This window comes from Chiloscyllium plagiosum, chromosome 37 (genome assembly GCF_004010195.1).
Source record: "Chiloscyllium plagiosum isolate BGI_BamShark_2017 chromosome 37, ASM401019v2, whole genome shotgun sequence".
Taxonomy (NCBI): domain Eukaryota; kingdom Metazoa; phylum Chordata; class Chondrichthyes; order Orectolobiformes; family Hemiscylliidae; genus Chiloscyllium; species Chiloscyllium plagiosum.
The window spans coordinates 18,486,696-18,504,975 of NC_057746.1; the positions used below are offsets into that span (position 1 = coordinate 18,486,696).

The 18,280-nt window shown below is 43.7% G+C and overlaps 1 protein-coding gene across 1 annotated transcript in view; it reads left to right on the top strand.

Annotated features, from left to right (window-relative positions):
* The first annotated feature begins 1,393 nt into the window (after positions 1 to 1,393).
* The window catches only part of LOC122541166, a 32,071-nt gene continuing 15,184 nt past the window's right edge, over positions 1,394 to 18,280 (top strand). The window contains exons 1-6 of the mRNA XM_043677784.1: positions 1,394 to 1,680; positions 5,125 to 5,171; positions 6,210 to 6,551; positions 8,941 to 9,054; positions 14,677 to 14,695; positions 15,337 to 15,374. Coding sequence (XP_043533719.1) covers positions 5,129 to 5,171; positions 6,210 to 6,551; positions 8,941 to 9,054; positions 14,677 to 14,695; positions 15,337 to 15,374 — 556 coding nt within the window. The 5' untranslated portion in view covers positions 1,394 to 1,680; positions 5,125 to 5,128. The remainder of the gene's footprint in view (positions 1,681 to 5,124; positions 5,172 to 6,209; positions 6,552 to 8,940; positions 9,055 to 14,676; positions 14,696 to 15,336; positions 15,375 to 18,280) is intronic.

Sequence of the window (18,280 nt, forward strand, 5' to 3'; positions counted from 1 at the left end):
GAGGTTTGGTGGACAGTGAAGAAGGTGATCTCAGAGTACAAGGGGAATTTGATCAGATGGGCCAATGGGCTGAGAAGTGGCAGATGGAGTTTAATTCAGATAAATCTGAGGTGTTGCATTTTGGAAAAGCAAATCATAGCAGGACTTATACACTTAAAGGTAAGGTCCTAGGGAGTGTTGCTGAACAAAGAAACCTTGGAGTGCAGGTTCATAGCTCCTTGAAAGTGGAGTCCCAGGTAGATAGGATAGTGAAGAAGGCGTTTGGTATGCTTTCAGGTTTATAAAATCATGAGGGGCATGGATATGATAAATAGATAAGGTCTTTTCCCTGGGGTGAGTGAGTCCAGAGCTAGAAGGCATAAGTTTAGGGTGAGAGGGGAAAGATATAAAAGGGATCTAAGGGTCAACTATTTCACACAGAGGGTGGGTACGTGTATGGAATGAGCTGCCAGAGGAAGTGGTGGAGGCTGGTACAATTACAGCATTTAAAAGGCATCTGGATGGGTACATGAATAGGAAGGGTTTAGAGGGATATGGGCCATGTGCTGGCAAATGGGACTGCATTGGGTTGGGATATCTGGTCGGGATGGACCAGTTGGACTGAAAATGTGTTGCTGGAAAAGCGCAGCAGGTCAGGCAGCATCCAAGGAACAGGAGAATTGACGTTTCGGGAATGAGCCCTTCCTGACCTGATTCCTGATTCCTGGAGAAGGGCTCATGCCCGAAACGTCGATCCTCCTGTTCCTTGGATGCTGCCTGACCTGCTGCGCTTTTCCAGCAACACATTTTCAGCTCTGATCTCCAGCATCTGCAGACCTCACTTTCTCCATGGACCAGTTGGACCTCAGGGTCTGTTGCCGTGCTGTACATCTCTATGACTCGATATCAGCCTGTGGAGACGGTGTCCCGTGAGACTGTGCCACTGAGTGTATGCATTGTATCTGCGGGTGTGTGTGATAGGGTGTTATGTGTGCTGTGTACGTGTAAGTGAGCGTGTGTGCTGTATCCGTTGCGTTTGTGATGGTGTGTCTGTGAGTGTATCAGTGTTGCACGCCTGTTAGTGCGTGTCTTAATAAGTGTGCGCGTTAATATTGTGTAACCTGAGGGTGTCTGAGTTTCTGCACGTGTTTTCTTTTTTTATAGATTGTACAGATTTATGGGAACCTGTCTGTCACCGTGTGTGTGTGTGCGTGTGTATGTGTGGGTGTCACATCTTGGTTTCTGTGCGAGAGAGTCAGCCTCAGCGCCTCTGTGCAATTGATAACATCTCCCAGCCCTCGATCAATTCAGCCACAGAACCGCCGGAGATTATCTTTTACCTTGAAACAGAGCGGGGAGAGGTTTATTTTTTGAGACGGCAGGCCCCCGGATTAAAATAGAGACGGCAGGCCCTTCGCGTGTTTATTTGGGGGAACGGGCGGCGAGAGCGAGGAATTTCGCGCAGACCCACACACAGAGAGTGGCGGCTCCAGAAATCAAGGGGGGTGGGTGTTGTCTCAGTAACTGATGTCGGTGAGCTCGGGTCAGACAGTCATCAGCAGAAACAGGGTGATCTCTCCCTCCCCGGGGTGAGCTAACAGGAGACTGCGATTTCCAAAGGCGTGGGACTGCCATGAGTCGAAAATAAGGAAAGTTACAAGGAAAATGTAGAAAAAAGACAGACGCGGATTTGGGATTAAGGTGAGCCGCATTGGAAATAACACTCAGAATAAAGAGAGGGTCTTTTTTTAAAAAAATATATATAACCTCTGGGTGGATTTTCTCTTTCTAAATAAAGTCAAAGTAATGTTGGGGACGGTGCAGGTCTGAGGCACTGAGGATGCTAGGGGAATTCAGCAGGTCTGTGTGTGGGGAGAGAGAGAGAGAGAGAGCAACAGTTGGAATCTAGAATTTGCCTTTCTCTACATCGAGCAGGGAACTGTGTGCAATGTCCAGTTTAATTTAAGTTTTCACTTGCCGCCAGTGCGGAAAGGTGCACTCTGAAGGTAACGCCGGTCAAATCTCATTCCCTGGAGCCAGTGAGAAATGTGAATTTTCGTTCCCAGAGATTCAGCGTTTCTTCAGCGAAAACGGCGGAAAATTTGCGATGATTTCACCGACGATTTTTTTTTTTGTAATTGGACGGGAAAGAAAATGCAAATTTTATTTATAATTTTTTCCCCTTCCACACCCTGATGTTTTATTTCAAATCAAGATTCTGATTTCTTGACAAAATGAACCGGATTATTGACCAGGTTTCCCAAATGCATCCAACTGCTCAGTGAGTTACAGATGGATTTGTATGTGGCTATTTCCTCAGAGGGCTCCAAAAGTTCATTGTGCTCTGGCTCTCTCTCTCTCTCTCCCCCCACACACACATCTGCGGAGTTTCTCCGGCGCTCTCAGGGCTTTTGATTTTTTTTTAAAAAATGTCAGATTTCCAGCATCGGCAGTATTCTGCTTTTATCGATGGAGATTTGCCCAGAGAATGGGGAGGGCAGTTAAGAGTCAAGCTCACTGCTGTGGGTCTGGAGTTATGTGTAAGCCAGACCAGGTAAGGATGGCAGTTTCCTTCCCAAAAGGACATTCGTGAGCTAGATTGTCTTTTTTTTCCCCCCTGACAACGGATTCATGGTCATTATTGGATTTTTAATTCCAGATTTTTTTTAAAAAATTGAAATCAAATTCCACCCTCTGCGCCAAGTTGGGATTCGAACCCAGATCCCCTGGGTTAACAATCCAGGGATAACACTGCAAGGCAGCCACCTGCCCACAATCTGCTTCCTATCTAAAATTATCAACACGTGGAAGAAGTTTCCAAGCATCTGCCACCCTTTATGGGTAAAAACGAGGACTGCAGATGCTGGAAACCAGAGTCGAGATTAGAGTGGGGCTGGAAAAGCACAGCAGTTCAGGCAGCATCCGAGGAGCAGGAAAATCAATGTTTCAGGCAAAAGCCCTTCAAAGATGAAGGGCTTTTGCCCGAAACGTCGATTTTCCTGCTCCTCGGATGCTGCCCGAACTGCTGTGCTTTTCCAGCACCACTCTAATCTACACCCTTTATGGGTGTATAACTGCTTCCAAACATCTCTTTTGGACGGCTTGACTTTCATTCATAGACGGAAAGAAGAACCCTCTCCCAACTAGAACGAGAAGGCATAGGCTTACAGTGAGAGGGGAAAGATTTAAAAGTGACCTAAGGGGCATCGTTTTCACACAGAGGGTGGTGCGTGTGTGGAACGAGCTGCCAGAGGAAGTGGTGGAGGCTGGTACAATTGCAACATTTAAAAGGCATCTGGATGGGTACATGAATAGGAAGGGTTTAGAGGGATATGGGCCAAGTGCACATAAGTGGGATTATATTAATTGAGGATATTTGGTTGGCATGGATAAGTTGGACCAAAGGGTCTGTTATTGTGCTGTACAACTCTATGACGCCCAGATACTCTGTAGTTACGTTATTTGTATAGTTATGTTATTCCACATTGTAATTTAGATTCCAGCAAACTTTCTGTGCCAACGTCCATCCCCAATGGCTAGATTCTGCGTGAATATTTTCAATATCAACCTATTTGCAGGCACATCTGGGATTTGAGCCATCTCCTGGTTCCAATATTAGGACACTACCACTGTGCCACAGGAGCACCTAGCTCCTTCCCTCCTATTAAGTCTGAGTGAGGGGTCTTCAATTAACCTGGTAACCAGATGCTGTCCAGTTGTTATACAGTCATCGAGTCATACAGCATGGGAACAGACCCTTTGGCCCAACCAGTCCATGCCGACCATAATCCTAAACTAAACTAGTCCCACCTGCCTGCTCCTGGCCCATATACCCCCTAAACATTTCTTATTCATTTACTTATGCGAATGTCTTTTAATCATTACAATTGTACCTGCACCCACCACTTCCTCTGGAAGATCATTTCACACATAAATCACTCTCTGTGTAATAAAGTTGCCTCAAATACCTGTTTGCAAAACCTTTCTCCTCTCTCTTTGGGCTCTATCCCCACCTATCGCCGACTCCTTCCCCCCTCCCATCACCCTATGTTCTACAAAAAAAACCTGCACTTTCCGAGCTATGATCAGTTCTGAAGAGCAGTCACTGGATCCAAGGCATTATCTCTGATTTCTCTCCACAGATGCTGCCAGACCTGCTGAGCTTCTCCAGCAGTTTCTGTCAGGAAACCATTAACTGGTGTAACCATTTCCTATTGCTGTTTAGGCTTTTCTTTAATCTGAAAGACCAAAATTGGCTGCGAGGTTTTGTTGTTTGTATTTGTTTCACTGCATTGTTTTGTGGTTGAGAATATTCCACGTTGGGAATGGGAAAGCTCCTGGATGTGAAGCTTCATGAAAATAATAAAAACAAATTAAAAGTCATGGATGGTGACCCGGCAAGTTGAAATTTTGTGTTTGGACTCAAAGTTGAATTGATTTGCTCTCAGTTCAGGATGCCCTAGGCCCCAAAGTCCTTCATTGATGTATAACCATCTTAAATTTGCATGCATTCTCATGGGATTGAGTGCACACTTGGGGGCAATTTAACAATGGCAGATTAAATAAGAAATGTTTGGAGGGATATGGACCAGGAGCAGGCAGGTGGGTATGGTTTAGTGTGCGACTATGTTCAGCATGGACTGGCTGGACTGAAAGGTCTGGACTGCAACTGGACAGAATCTGATTGGGTGAAATCTGATGGGTAGGTGCTGTGTAGCACTGACAGAGGGAACCCGAGACCCCAATTAACATCCATAATGGCTTCAACCATCTCAAGTGGGACGGTGATGGCCGAGTGCTGTTATCATTGGACTGCTAATCCAGAGATCCCAGCTAATCACTGAGGACATGGGCCTGAGTGGCACATTGGATCCTTTCCTTCAAAATAAAATCTGGAATTAAAAGTCAAATGATGACCTGGGAAAAGCCCATCCAATGAATCTGAGGGAAAGAAACTGCCATACTACACTGGTCTGGCCTACTTGTGATTCCCAACTGCCCCTCTTTGCAATAAACTCTGGCCAAGGCAGCGATGCTGCCATCTTGTGAATGAATTGAAAACCAATTACAATGAGGAGTTTTTAGTTGCCTCTACTATGAGTGTTAATTTCACTTTCTGTGCAATTTATTTGTTCACCACTGAAGCAGGATGAACACAAGCCCCATCCTCTGGATATTGGCTGTCTTCTCGGGTAAGTAGCATTCCGCTGTTTACAAAATTTTACGGGTTGGTGTCTGGTGACTGTGCTGGTAAAGGCAATAGTGAACGGTGCAATGGACTAGCAAATCAGACTCAGTGCAAAGACACTGCTCAACGGTCTCGCTTACTCTGTAATCTGCCACAACCTCACCACGACCTCCCTCGGCTGTTGCAAAACCTTTTTGTTCAGCATTTATAGAATTATACGGCACAGAAAAAGACCCTTCAGTCCAACTTGTCCACGCTAGCCAGATATCCCAATCTGACGTAGTCCCGTTTGCCAAATTTGGCTCATAAGACGATAGGAGTTGAAATTAGGCCATTTGGCCCGTTGAATCTGCTACCCCATTCTATCATGGCTGATTGGTTTTTCAAGCCCATTTTCCTGTTTTCTCCCTATAACCTTTGGTCCCCTTGGCAGACAATATCCCCTTATCTATGTCTGTTTTAAATATACTCAATGACCTGGCCTCCATAACCCTCTATGGCAATGAATTCCATAGATTTGCTGAAGAAGCTTCTCCTTATCTAAAAAGTCTTCCCTTTACTCTAAGGCTGTGCCCTCAGGTCCTAGTCTCTCCCACCAAGGGAAACATCTTCCCAACGTCCATTCTGTCGGGCTGTTCAGTCCTCGGCAAGGTTCAATCAGATCGCCCCCCTCATCCTTCTAAACTCTATTGAATATAGTCCCAAATTCTTCAAACGCTCCTCATACGATAAGCCTTTCATTCCTGGGATCAGTACAGGGTTTTACAAAGCACTTTCTAATTGGACCACAATCCTTTCTCAATGGACTTCCTTTTGAAGGATGCAGTCAGCTTCCTTGCTCAGAGTTGTGATCGAATCTGCCCTTTCAGACAGAGTACATCTCACTAAGTGATAAAGCAGTTAAGTAAATGCTACTGCACATTTCTCTCATTGAGCTGGTAATTTTCTTATTTATTATAAAGTTGTGATCAATGTAAGCCTCCATGCAAGACTGCCTCTCATAGTTCCAACTTCCAATCACTCCCTCCCCTCTAACTTTCAGGAATTGGCGCTGAGACGTTCCACGTTGTTCAGAAACTTCCCAGAATTCTGGTGGAGGAGACACAATCAGTCCTCATCCCCTGCAAATGGACAGGCAATGTCTCCCGGCCAATAGGCTCTTACAGATGGCAGAAGGATGGAAGGAATGGCACGGAAGTTTCTGGTCAGACGGCAGAGTACAGAGGGCGGGTGCACAGATCCCAAGAGGATTTTTTTAACAGCCAAGATGCCTCGCTATTGCTGAAGGAGTTGAAAGTGACTGATTCCGGGATGTATTATTGCAGTGTGAAAATAATGGAACTGGGTGAGGAATATGGAGCAGGAACACAGCTCACCGTGAGAGGTAACCGATTCACTTGCCTGCCAATAATATTGACCAATAACAAAGCCCTTCATTAGGGCGGCACGGTGGCACAGTGGTTAGCACTGCTGCCTCACAGCGCCAGAGATAGGGGTTCGATTCCACCCTCGGGCGACTGTCTGTGTGGAGTTTGCACATTCTCCCTGTGTCTGTGTGGGTTTCCTCCCACAGTCCAAAGACGTGCAGGTCAGGTGAATTGGCCATGCTAAATTGCCCTTAGTGTTGGGTAAATGTAGGGGAATGGGTGGGTGGCGGGTCGGTGTGGACTTGTTGGGCCGAAGGGCCTGTTTCCACACTGTAAGTAATCTAATCTAAACATGCATGGTATGAGAATCAACTCCACAGTGCAACAGGCAACTTTTTCTAGCTCTTCGTGCTGAAGTTAAGTGGGGGTCTGTTCAATTATCGGACCTTCATAATACCTCAGTTATACATAAATACAATCTTGTACGAGTAATTATGTTGAAGTGCCGGTGTTGGACAAAGTTAAAAATCACAGCAGGTCAGGCAGCATCCGAGGAGCAGGAAAATTGACTTTTCGGGCAAAAGCACTTCATCAGGACTGCTCCTGCTCCTCAGGTGCTGCCTGACCTGCTGTGCTTTTCCAGCACCACTCTAATCTCGACTCTGATTTCCAGCATCTGCAGTCCTCACTTTTGCAAAGTTAAAAATCACACAACAGCAAGTTATAGTCCAGCAGGTTGCAACGATTAGTATTAACTTCTGTGTGGAGTTTGCACATTCTCCCCGTGTCTGCGTGGGTTTCCACTGGGTGCTCTGGTTTCCTCCCACAGTCCGAAGATGTGCAGGTTAGGTGGAATGGCCATGGGAAATTGTCCGCAGTATCTAGGGATGTGCAGATTAGGTGGATTAGTCTTGGGAAATGCAGATTTAGAGGGACAGGGTAAGGGATTGGTCGGCTCTTTGGCAGTTCAGCATGGACTCAATGGGCTGAATGGCCTTCTTCCACACTGTAGGGATTCTATTCTAAATTAGCTGTGAAGATATGATCAGTCTTTTGCAACTTTTCATCTCATCCTGCCATGAGGATCCGGATTATCCACTGTCCCAGATTATAACCGTCAAGCAAGAATTCTATACTTTACATCGCAGCCTGATTACCATTTTGAAAATTAACTTGCAAGATTATTCTGAAAATTCTTAAATTGCAGAATTAACAGCTAATTAAATATGTGAATGGAAAGAATAAAGGCATAAAGTCACACAGCATGGAAGCTGACCGTTCGGTCCAACCAATCCATGATGGCCATAATCCTAAACTAAATTAGTCCCACCTGCCTGCGCTAGGCCCACATCCCTCCAAGCATTTCTTATTCAGGTACTTATGTAAATATCCTTCAAACATTGTAACACTACCCGCATCCACTTCCATTGGAAGTTCATTCCACACACTGTATAAAAAAATTTGCCCCTCATGTCTTTTTTTTAAACTCTCTCTCCTCTCACCTTCGAAATATGCCCCCTAATCTTGAAATCCCCCTACCCTAGGGAATAGACGCCTACCATCTCGACCCCTCATGATTATATAAACCTCTTGTGAAGCCACCTCTCAATGTCCTACGCTCTGGGGAAAAAATGTCCCAGACTACCCCCACCTTTCTTTATAACTCAAACCTTCCACACCTGGCAACATTCCTGTAAATCTCTTTTGAACCATCTCCAGTTTAATAATATCCTTCCTGTGACAGGGTGACCAGAACTGCACACAGTATTCCCGAAGAGAAACCTGATTGTCATTTTGAAAGTTAACTGAGGAAAGTATTCTGAAGTTGCAGGAATAACAATTAATTAAATATGCGATTGGAAGCAATCGTCATGTTACGGAATGCAAAAGGGGAGAGAATATTCCTCCATTGCTTGAAATGACACGAACCACATTTGGAGTAAGGCATGCAGTTTTAAATCGGGAAGGATATGTTAGCCTTGGTAGATCACAATCCTGAGTCACCAGTGTGGTCCAGGAGCTTGGTGTTTAAGCTGTCGCACAGTTTTTGAGTTCATAAAAAGGGAGAAAAATGTTTCTTTTCGTGGGAGCATCAAGAACTATGGAATGTGATCTCAAAATCAGAGACCGCTAATCAAACAATGAAGACAGGTAGCAGATTTGGTTGCGAAACTGGGTGGGAATCTGGAACCCTCCTTGGAAAGACTGAAAGCACTGAAACTTGCAAAGGCAGGGTTGATGGATATCACAAGGCGGTGTTAAAATGGGGTACATAAATAGCCGAGCAGATTGAGTTCAGGTTTAGATCAGCCATAATCTAACCAAATGGTTGACTGGATGCAAGGGGCTGAATGGCCTCCTGCCTTGACCTGCGTAGCTATCTGACTTTGGCCTCTTTCTTCTCAGCGAAAACAAAAGGTGCCATGACCCTATGGTCATTCCTGTTGATCGGTGCTCTGGTGAATGGGGCTTTCTTGTTCATTTTTGTGCTCTACTGTGTGAAGTTACGCAGAACGAAAGGTAAGGACATGTATCTTTTTGCTGTTTGGCAGATGTTAAGGTTGTGAGATATTGTGGTGTGAGCATTTGCATTTGTATTCTTAAGGTTGGATGTATGTAATTGGCACTCCTACTCCCTTTGCTCATCTCTTTAATGTCCTTCTCCCAAGCTCGAACCATTTGCCATACTGTCCATTTCTCATCGTGCGCACCATCTCTGGGTCAAAATTTTCACCCATCTTCTTTCCCCATTCCAAAACACGCACTACTAAAGATCTTAACCATTTAGAATAATCGCGTACAGTTAACCTAGCATGATCCATTTCTCCAAAAACATGAGTAAAATGAATCCATAACCAACCTGCATATTTAGCAGAGGCTCTCCCTTTCGTTTGACTACATCTATTTAAACCATTTACTTAAACCATCTATTGGATCCCCTCTGTTCTCACGTATCTCGGTAAATATAGCTTCCTTCATATCTTCCAATTCTTCAGGCTGAGCAGTGGGTAAAGCAGACTGAATCACAGGGCTCACACACACACACTAGCATTAACTTTACTTCTCTATCAGCGAGGCCACATAAAAGTCTTTGCTGATGAGTGCTTTTTGAAAAAATTCAAAACGGTTTGCAGTGGGTTGAAAAGTGGAAACTGTGATGGATCAAACCAAACCGCCTCAACATACTCAGAAGATAGTCCAGACCCTAACTTTTTTTTCTTATTTTAAAGGTAAATGTAAGGTGTTCCGTTCCAGATGCAATTCATTTGGTCAAACTGTCAGACTTAAAGTAAAGCAGACTTTATTCATCCACTATGGTTAAAATGCAACAAAACAAAAAAGGAATTGGAATAATATCACTCTACTGGAAAACTTAACAGAACAATACATACAGTAACTATTATTAATTAACTGTTCCAATGTAGCAACATCGCATAAACACACCTTTGGTAAAAGGCAAATTCATACACAGATTGCCTCACATGTAACTCCAGTGACAGGCAGAGACCCCCCCAGCTTATGGCTGTAACCAAGAGACAGGAAAAATAGCTTTCACTTCTTTAAGACCCCAATAGCAACTGCTGAGAGCTAAAACTGAAAATCCTGGTTCTGTGGGTGCTGGAACACACCCATTCAGGCTGTTTTTATTGTTCCAACCTTAAAAACACCCAAGGCCTCACAAGCTGTTTACTCTATTGGCTTTCCAACTAGACAGCTCGATGCCTCTGTCTTAAACCCTCTCTTTCAAAAAAAAGGAACAAAATAACCTCTTAAAGCCACACAAAATCTTATTAGCAATTTCCCTTAACTGTGTTACCACAAGTGGGTAGATGATTACTCTCAGTCCTCACTTTGTGCGATTGGCAGTCATAGAATCATTGGTGCGAGAGCAGGTTTTATGGGTGCTGAGGGCTTCAGTGTCTCAGGAGAGGGAGTTGGGGGTCCCCAGTCATCAGTACTCACTGAGCATTCTTTTCTAACTTTCCCAACCTACTCTATAATCACCATTTTCCTCAGACTGAACAGTCCCAACTTCAGGCATTATTCCTTTCTCTATTGATAGCTGAGATTTCATGGTGGATCAGTGGTTAGTACTGCTGCCTCACAATGCCTGGGACCTGGGTTCGATTCCAGCCTTGGGTGACTGTGTCTGTGTGGAGTTTGCACATTCTCCCCGTGTCTGTGTGGGCTTTCTCCGGGTGCTCTGGTTTCTTCCCACAATCCAAAGGTGAGCACGTCAGGGTGAATTGGCTGTGCTAAATGCCTGTAGTGTTCAGGGATGTGTGTAGACTTAGTGCATTAGTTGGCAGTAAATGTAGAGTAATAGGATAGGGGAATGGGTCTGGGTGGGTTACTCTTCAGAGGGTCAGTGTGGACTTGTTGGGCTGAAGGGCCTGTTTCCACACTGTAGCGACTCTATAATAAATTTTTTACTTTATAACTTTGAATGGTCAGTCACAGAGATTTAACTTCCTCTGTCTACTTGATACAGAACTTTCACATCGGCCTGCAAATTGATGCATTTTCCTTTCAACTCATTTACATTCTGTTTGGCCGCATCTTGATCACTATATGCACTGTATACTTCTCAAATTGGATCAGAAACGGGTCCACATACAACACATTCATCTGATTCCTTTGCTCCTGTTCCACTACTTTGCCACCTAACTTTCCATCTGTTCAGATAATTTTCCTCACATGAAGTCATCTCTCATTGTCTTCATGTAATATTTTCCTTTGTAACTTTGCAAGCAAACTGACTATTGCTGTTGCCTCACTAAACCTGGTACCATGTTTCCTTTGCTCTCTGTGTTTCTTCACAATGCTTGCCAGGACTCAATGGTCTGAATTATAGGGACAGTTTGGATAAGCTAGGAATTTTTTTTCTTTCCAGCGTGGGAGACGGAGGGGGGAGTCTTACAGAAGTGTATAAGATCATGAGAGGCGTGGATAGGGTGGATGCACTCAGTCTTTTTCACAGGTTTTGGGGAATCGAGGGCCTCAGTTTAAGGTTAGAGGGGAAAGAATAAAAGGGAACCTGAGTGGCAACTTTTTTTACCACAGAGGGTGGTACACATATGGAATGAGCTGCCAGCGGAAGTGGTTGAGGCAGGTACATTAACAACATTTGAAAGGCATTTGGACAAATACATGGATAGGGAAGGATTAGAAGAATATGGGCCAAGTGCATGGAAATGGGGTTAGCGGGGATGGACATTTTGGTCGGCGTGGACCAGTTTGGGCCTTTCTCTGTGCTGTAGGCCTCTGACACTATTTCTGAACTGTGGATCCCAGACCCGTTACTAACTTACTGTAATGCACAACCACTCAGGCCACCTTTTTATTTAGATACTTCTTTAGTATCTCCAACCATACTTGGAGATCTGCCATTCTTCACTCTTAACAATTCGACGATGAAACTAAGTTCGGTGGAAGTGTGGACAGTGCTGAATGGTGTTGCAAGTTACAGAGGGACACAGATAACCTGCAGAGCTGGGCTGAGAGGTGGCAAATGGAGTTTAATGTGGGAAAGTGACCTTACAGAGGTCTATAAAATCATGAGGGGCATGGATAGGATAAATAGATAAAGTCTTTTCCCTGGGTTGGAGGAGTCCAGAACTAGAGGGCATAGGTTTAGGGTGAGAGGGGAAAGATATAAAAGGGACCTAAGGGGCAATTTTTTCACACAGAGGGTGATGGATGTGTGGAATGAGCTGCCAAAGAAAGTGGTGGAGGCTGGTACAATTGCAACATTTAAAAGGCATCTGGATGGATATATGAATAGGAACGGTTTGGAGGGATATGGGCCAAGTGCTGGCAAATGGGACTAGATTGGGTTGGGATATCTGGTCAGCATGGACGAGTTGGACCGAAGGGTTTGTTTCCCTACTATACACCTCTATGACTCTTAATTCTCTAAGCATCCTCTAAGGGATACGAGAAAGGACCAGATTCACTTCACAAATTCTGTAATTTGTTTGTTACACTCAGCAAACAGCCGATTTACTTCCAATTGTTGATCAATCTACCAAGCCTGGTGATCTGACTTCAGAACAACTTAAATTCACTCCTTATCGATGGCCAGCAGGGGATGCCAACAACTGTTCCTCAAAAGGACAACTCAAACTTCTTACTCAGATATTCTTCCCATATGTGGCAGACAAATGACAGGGAACTGACTCAGAATCTAACTAAACAAATTCCTCATATCTTTAACTCCCAATTATTAAGCTGGAGAGAGTTCTGAAGAGATTTACGAAATGTTGCCGAATATGGAACGTTTAGGTGATAAAAAAAGGCTGGATAGGCTGGGATTTCTTTCACTGGAGCGTAGGAGGTTGAGAGGTGGCCTTCTAGAGGTTTATATACTCATGAGGGGTATACATATAGAGTTAATGGTAGGTGTCTTTTCCCTTGGATGTGGGATTTCAAAACTGGGGGAATATTTTTAAGGTGAGAGGAGAGAGATTTAAAAAAGACAAGAGGGACAAGTGTTCTGGCAGAGTGTGATTCACTGGTGGAGTGAGCTTCCTGAGGAGGTGGTAGATATAGGCACAGTTATAACATTTAAAAGACACTTAGTTAACTAGATGAATAGGAATGGTTTGGGGGGGATATGGGCCAGGAGCAGGCAGGTGGGCCTAGTTTTGTTTGGGATTATGTTTGGCGTGGATTGTTTGGATCAAAGGGTCTGTTTCCATGCTGTATGACTCTATGCCTCAATGTAAGACATATTTGAGTTGCAACATTTAGTTGTTACTTCATCAACCTTAACTTCAACTTTGCCTGACTTCACTTAGTTCACATTTAACCCCAACTTTAACTCTATAAGTTTAGCTTGAATCAAACCCTGATTTGGGTGAAGTGGCCAACTTTTGCTCTCAGTGTCGATCTTGCCTCATTGTTATTTGCTTTCTCTGAAAGTCACTTCAGGGCCAGACTTTTGAAGTGAGGTCTTAAAGGCTTCTCCTACAAAAATAAGTCCTTTGTTTTGTTAACCTGCCTCGAAAGAACGTTGTGCTCTTCCAGCAGAAGCCTGTCTGGCCCTCAACCAATGAATTAAACCATAGCTGGATTATATTGTTCAATCCCAGTCAATGGAGTTTACTGGTAAACAGTTCCCAAATGTTTACAGCATTTAAGGTAGTAGTGGTGACAGCATTTCTAGAGACCGCATGACACTTTCCTTGTTTGGTCAACAGTGGAAACTGCATATCACAACATATCCTGGCTGCAGCTTTAACTGAGGTCAGAGTTTAAACTGGCTTGACCAAAATTCCCAGCATGCTTCATTATAGCTCTTCACTAGTCTTGCAGGCCTTTCTGCTGGAGGGCATGCTGATTTTCCCATGGCCCAAAATTTAAAGTATTAATAATTATAAATGCATTGCCACACAGAATATATCCATTCTGTCTGACGGGAACATACTTAGTTAGAGAAAAAGAAAACTGCAGATGATGGAATCCAAAATAGACTGGCAGGAGGCTGGAAGAACATAGCAAGGCAGGCAGCTTCAGGAGGTGGAGGTGTAACACCCGAAACGTTGGCTTCTCCACCTCCTGATGCTGCCTGGCGTGCTGTGTTCTCCCAGCCTCCTGCCTGTCTATTCCGACTGCAGCATTCTGGCAGCTGCCTGAGCCTTCTCCCACCCATTTCATCTCACTGTTTCAACCCAACCTCCAATGCTTTCTTTCTGAAGTACTTGTCTAGCATTCACGTAAGTGCAACTCAGCAGTTTACCTCAACTGCTCCAACTCACAGCAATATTTGGTCATGCTGTTGTTGAATCAGTTTCTCCTTGCTGCACTTATTAGCAACTACCTATTTATTGGTAAACTTCACGATCAGAAACGTTTTATCCATTTTCACCATCAAACACTCTCAGAACTTCTTTTAAGCTGCCCCTTGTTCTATGCTTTCTGCTGACATATTTTGGGGGAAAATAATGAATTTAAGACAATCATTTGCATATTTACTGTCTTTATTTTGTCTGTCGTGTGTAGTGAATAATTTTGTGTCATTGATTATTCTGAAGTGTAGTTACTACAGATCCATGCACAAAACTGGCATTGATTAATAATAAGATATTAGTAATAAAAAATGTCTTTTGTAATCCACTATTTTGTTATATCCCTTTGTAGGTGCTCAGTGGGCTCAACGGTGAGTGAGTATCAGCAGATACACATTTAACGATTAAGAAATGCACTCTGTTTGCAGTTGAAGTGGTTGACGGATCCATCGACAGTTTAGCAGCAAATCCTTTTCATGCAGGGTCTCTGCGACCCATTTTCTGGAAGGCTGGAGGAGCCTGAAACTCTTCTCAGACTTGAGTAGGGTCTCCTTGCACTTGAGGTGCCCCCCCCATTCGACAAAGTTAAAGGTCAAGGGTTGGGAAGTTAGAGTCGGCCAGGAAACCCACCTTATCTCAACAGACATGATGGGCTGAATGGTCTTCCCTCTGCTTTAAATATAAAGTTAAAAATCACACAACGCCACATTATAGTCCAACAGGTTTATTTGGAAGCACTAGCTTTCGGAGCGCTGCTCCGTCACCAGGTGGTTGTGGAGTATAAGACACCTATTCTTCACAACCACCTAATGATGGAACAGCGCTCTGAAAGCTAATGCTTCCCAATAAACCTGTTGGCCTGTAACCTGGTGTTGTGTGATTTTTAACTTTGTACACCCCAGTCCAACACCGGCATCTCCAAATCATGACTGCTTTAAATACACCCACATTTCTGGTGAGAGCAAATGTGAGAGCAAATGTGGTTGAGTTCTTTCCTTTTCTTGTTTTGCAGACCATACAGAGTTATTTCAGAAATTACCTCTGTGGATAGTAAGTAAATCTGATTTTTGTTACACTGGAGAATAATATATTACCTATATATGGTTATGAAGACCTGCAAAATTACCAAGATTCTAATTTTGAAATGATTGAGAAGTTTCCAGGTTGACACCTGCGTTGTGATTCAGAAAGAAAGTCCTCAATTCAGATTTCTCAAACATTACACATGTCCTAACTCATTTAATGACTTTTTGGAAATCTATTTTCACAAGGATTTACCTTTCAGTCAATTGCATCTCATTTATCAGAAGGTATCGCTTTATGTTTGCTCTTCTATTGAACAAAGTTCCCATCTTTGTTGATAATTACAATTTCTGTCTTTTAAGAGTTTTTTTAGTCATAGAGCGATAGAGTCAAATAGCACGGAAACAGACCCTTCAGTCCAACCAGTCATGCCGACCATAATCCTAAACTAAACTAGTCCCATTTGCCTGCTCCTGGCCCATATCTCCAAACCTTTCCTATTCCTGTACTGATCCAAGTGTCCTTTAAGTGTTTCAACTGAACCCGCATCCACCACTTCCTCAGGAAGTTCATTTCACATGTGTGTAAATAATTGCCCCTCGTGTCTTTTTAAAATTTATCTCATCTCAACTGAAAAACATGCCCTTTACTCTTGAAATGCCATACAGTTCCAGAAATATGGATAAGAATGTTGCTGAAAAAAATTAGTCTTGCACCCATTAGGACAATTCGCAAGAAATGCTAATGTAAATAGCAAACCTATTGTATATTATTATATTGTATGAGAGAAGATGCTGATTAGTTAGCAAATTATCTCTAAGTTGTAGAATGAACTGGAAGAAAGTTAGCCACCAGGATACACGAACACCAGCTAGCCACAAAAAGACACAACCCTCTCTCCCTCGTAGCCCCACACACAGATGAAAAAAAACACCATTTCAACTGGGACAACACATCTATCCTGGGACAGGCTAAGCAAAGACATGCCAGAGAATTCCTAGAGGCCTGGCACTCCAACCACAACGCCATAAACAAACACATAGATCTAGATACCATCTATCAACCCCTCAGAAAACGAACAGGAAATGACATCACCACAAACCCCAGGAACCCCATCCTGGACAAACATATAAATAGAAAGCAGGAGACAACAGCTTCGCTTCACTTGGAGGTCGCCACTGATGATGTTACCCAGCCAGGTAATGAAACGTCTGGATATCAAACCTACAGCTCAGCGAGCAAACCTGGTTCTGGATGATTGACAGTTAACTGCCAAGGTTTCATTAAACTTTCAACCAGGCTATTTGACCCTGGCCGTTGCTCGGAGAAATTATCCTAAAAATGACTGTGACTTATTTTGTTAAGTTGAAACTGGTGCAGTTTGTGTTCTTTCTATCTGCAAGGCTTGTGTCTTAACATATCTAGCTTCAAGAATGCATGAATGAGTCAAAGTGCAAACCCAACAGATAATCAAAAATTGGTTGTTAGTGTAATTCGTCACATAATCAGAATTACATAACAAATGTTTCCCAATCACACTTAATGTTGGGCACTGTGTTGTGAGGTTTGCAAGTGTAGATAGGTTGAATACTTTTCTTGTTTCAAGAAGTTGGAGGGGTTAGAGGGTTACGGAAAAAGGGCTGCAGAGTGGGACTAGCTGGGTAGCTCTTTCAGCAGCCAGTACAGCTGCAATGGGTCGAATGGCCTCCTACTGTACATTAAGATTCTATGCTTCTAAGATCTGTCCTTCATTGAGACATATGGCTGACTTACCTAGCGTCGGACTAACATTGAAATCCACATTTCAATGAGCTGGCACAGTGGCTCAGTGATTAGCACTGCTTCTTCACAGCGCCAGGGAGCCGGGTTCGATTCCGACTGCTTGTGTCAAGTTTGTACATTCTCCCTGTGTCTGCCTGGGTTTCCTTCGGGTACTCAGGTTTCTTCCTGCAGTCCAGAAATGTGCAGGTTAGGGTGGATTGGCGATGGGAAACTGTCCATAGTGTTCAAGGATGTGCAGGCTAGGTAGGTTAGCCATAGGAAATGCAAAGTTACAGGGATAGGGGTGGGTCTGGGTGGGATGCTCTTCAGAGATTTGGTTGGGTTGAATGGTCTGCTCCCACACTATAGGGATGCTGTGGTTCCACCTGCCGCATTAAATAACTGTGTGATGGACAGAATGCCTCTTCAGCCTAACAGGTAAAATGAAACAGACATCCTTTCTCTCTCAGAAGTTAATGATGTGGGATATACCTTTCAATTCCTGTGTGATAATCAACAAGGAGGCCATATGTTTTTCAGGCAAAGACCAAATATCGTATAAAAAGGCATATCCTTTCAGTTGTTTGAAACAAGCAGGAGCTGACAGTACCCAAGCAGTCCATGTAAGCAAACACCACAGCACAATGCCCAACATTAAATGCGATCCTGTGATTAGGCAACTTTTGTAAAATAGCCCTCAATGTGAGAATTACAATGAGTGGCAAAACATGAAGCTTTAAAAAATGTGATTTTCTTCAGCTAGAACTGCATTGTGTATGACCAAACCATCATTTGACAATGGATATATCCCTGAATAACATTTTACAGATTTTAGTGAGAGCATGGGGAATGAGTGGGAAAACGGGCATAAGAGACTTGCTCTTTGAAAGGGATAGGACAGACTCAATGGGCTAACACATGTTCATCTTTGTAAAAGGTAAAAACAATGACTGCAGATGCTGGAAACCAGATTCTGGATTAGTGGTCCTGGAAGGGCACAGCAGTTCAGGCAGCATCCAAGGAGCAGTAAAATCGACGTTTCGGGCAAAAGCCCTTCATCAGGAATAAAGACAGAGAGCCTGAAGGGTGGAGAGATAAGCTAGAGGAGGGTGGGGGTAGGGAGAAAGTAGCATAGAGTACAATAGGTGAGTGGGGGAGGGGATGAAGGTGGA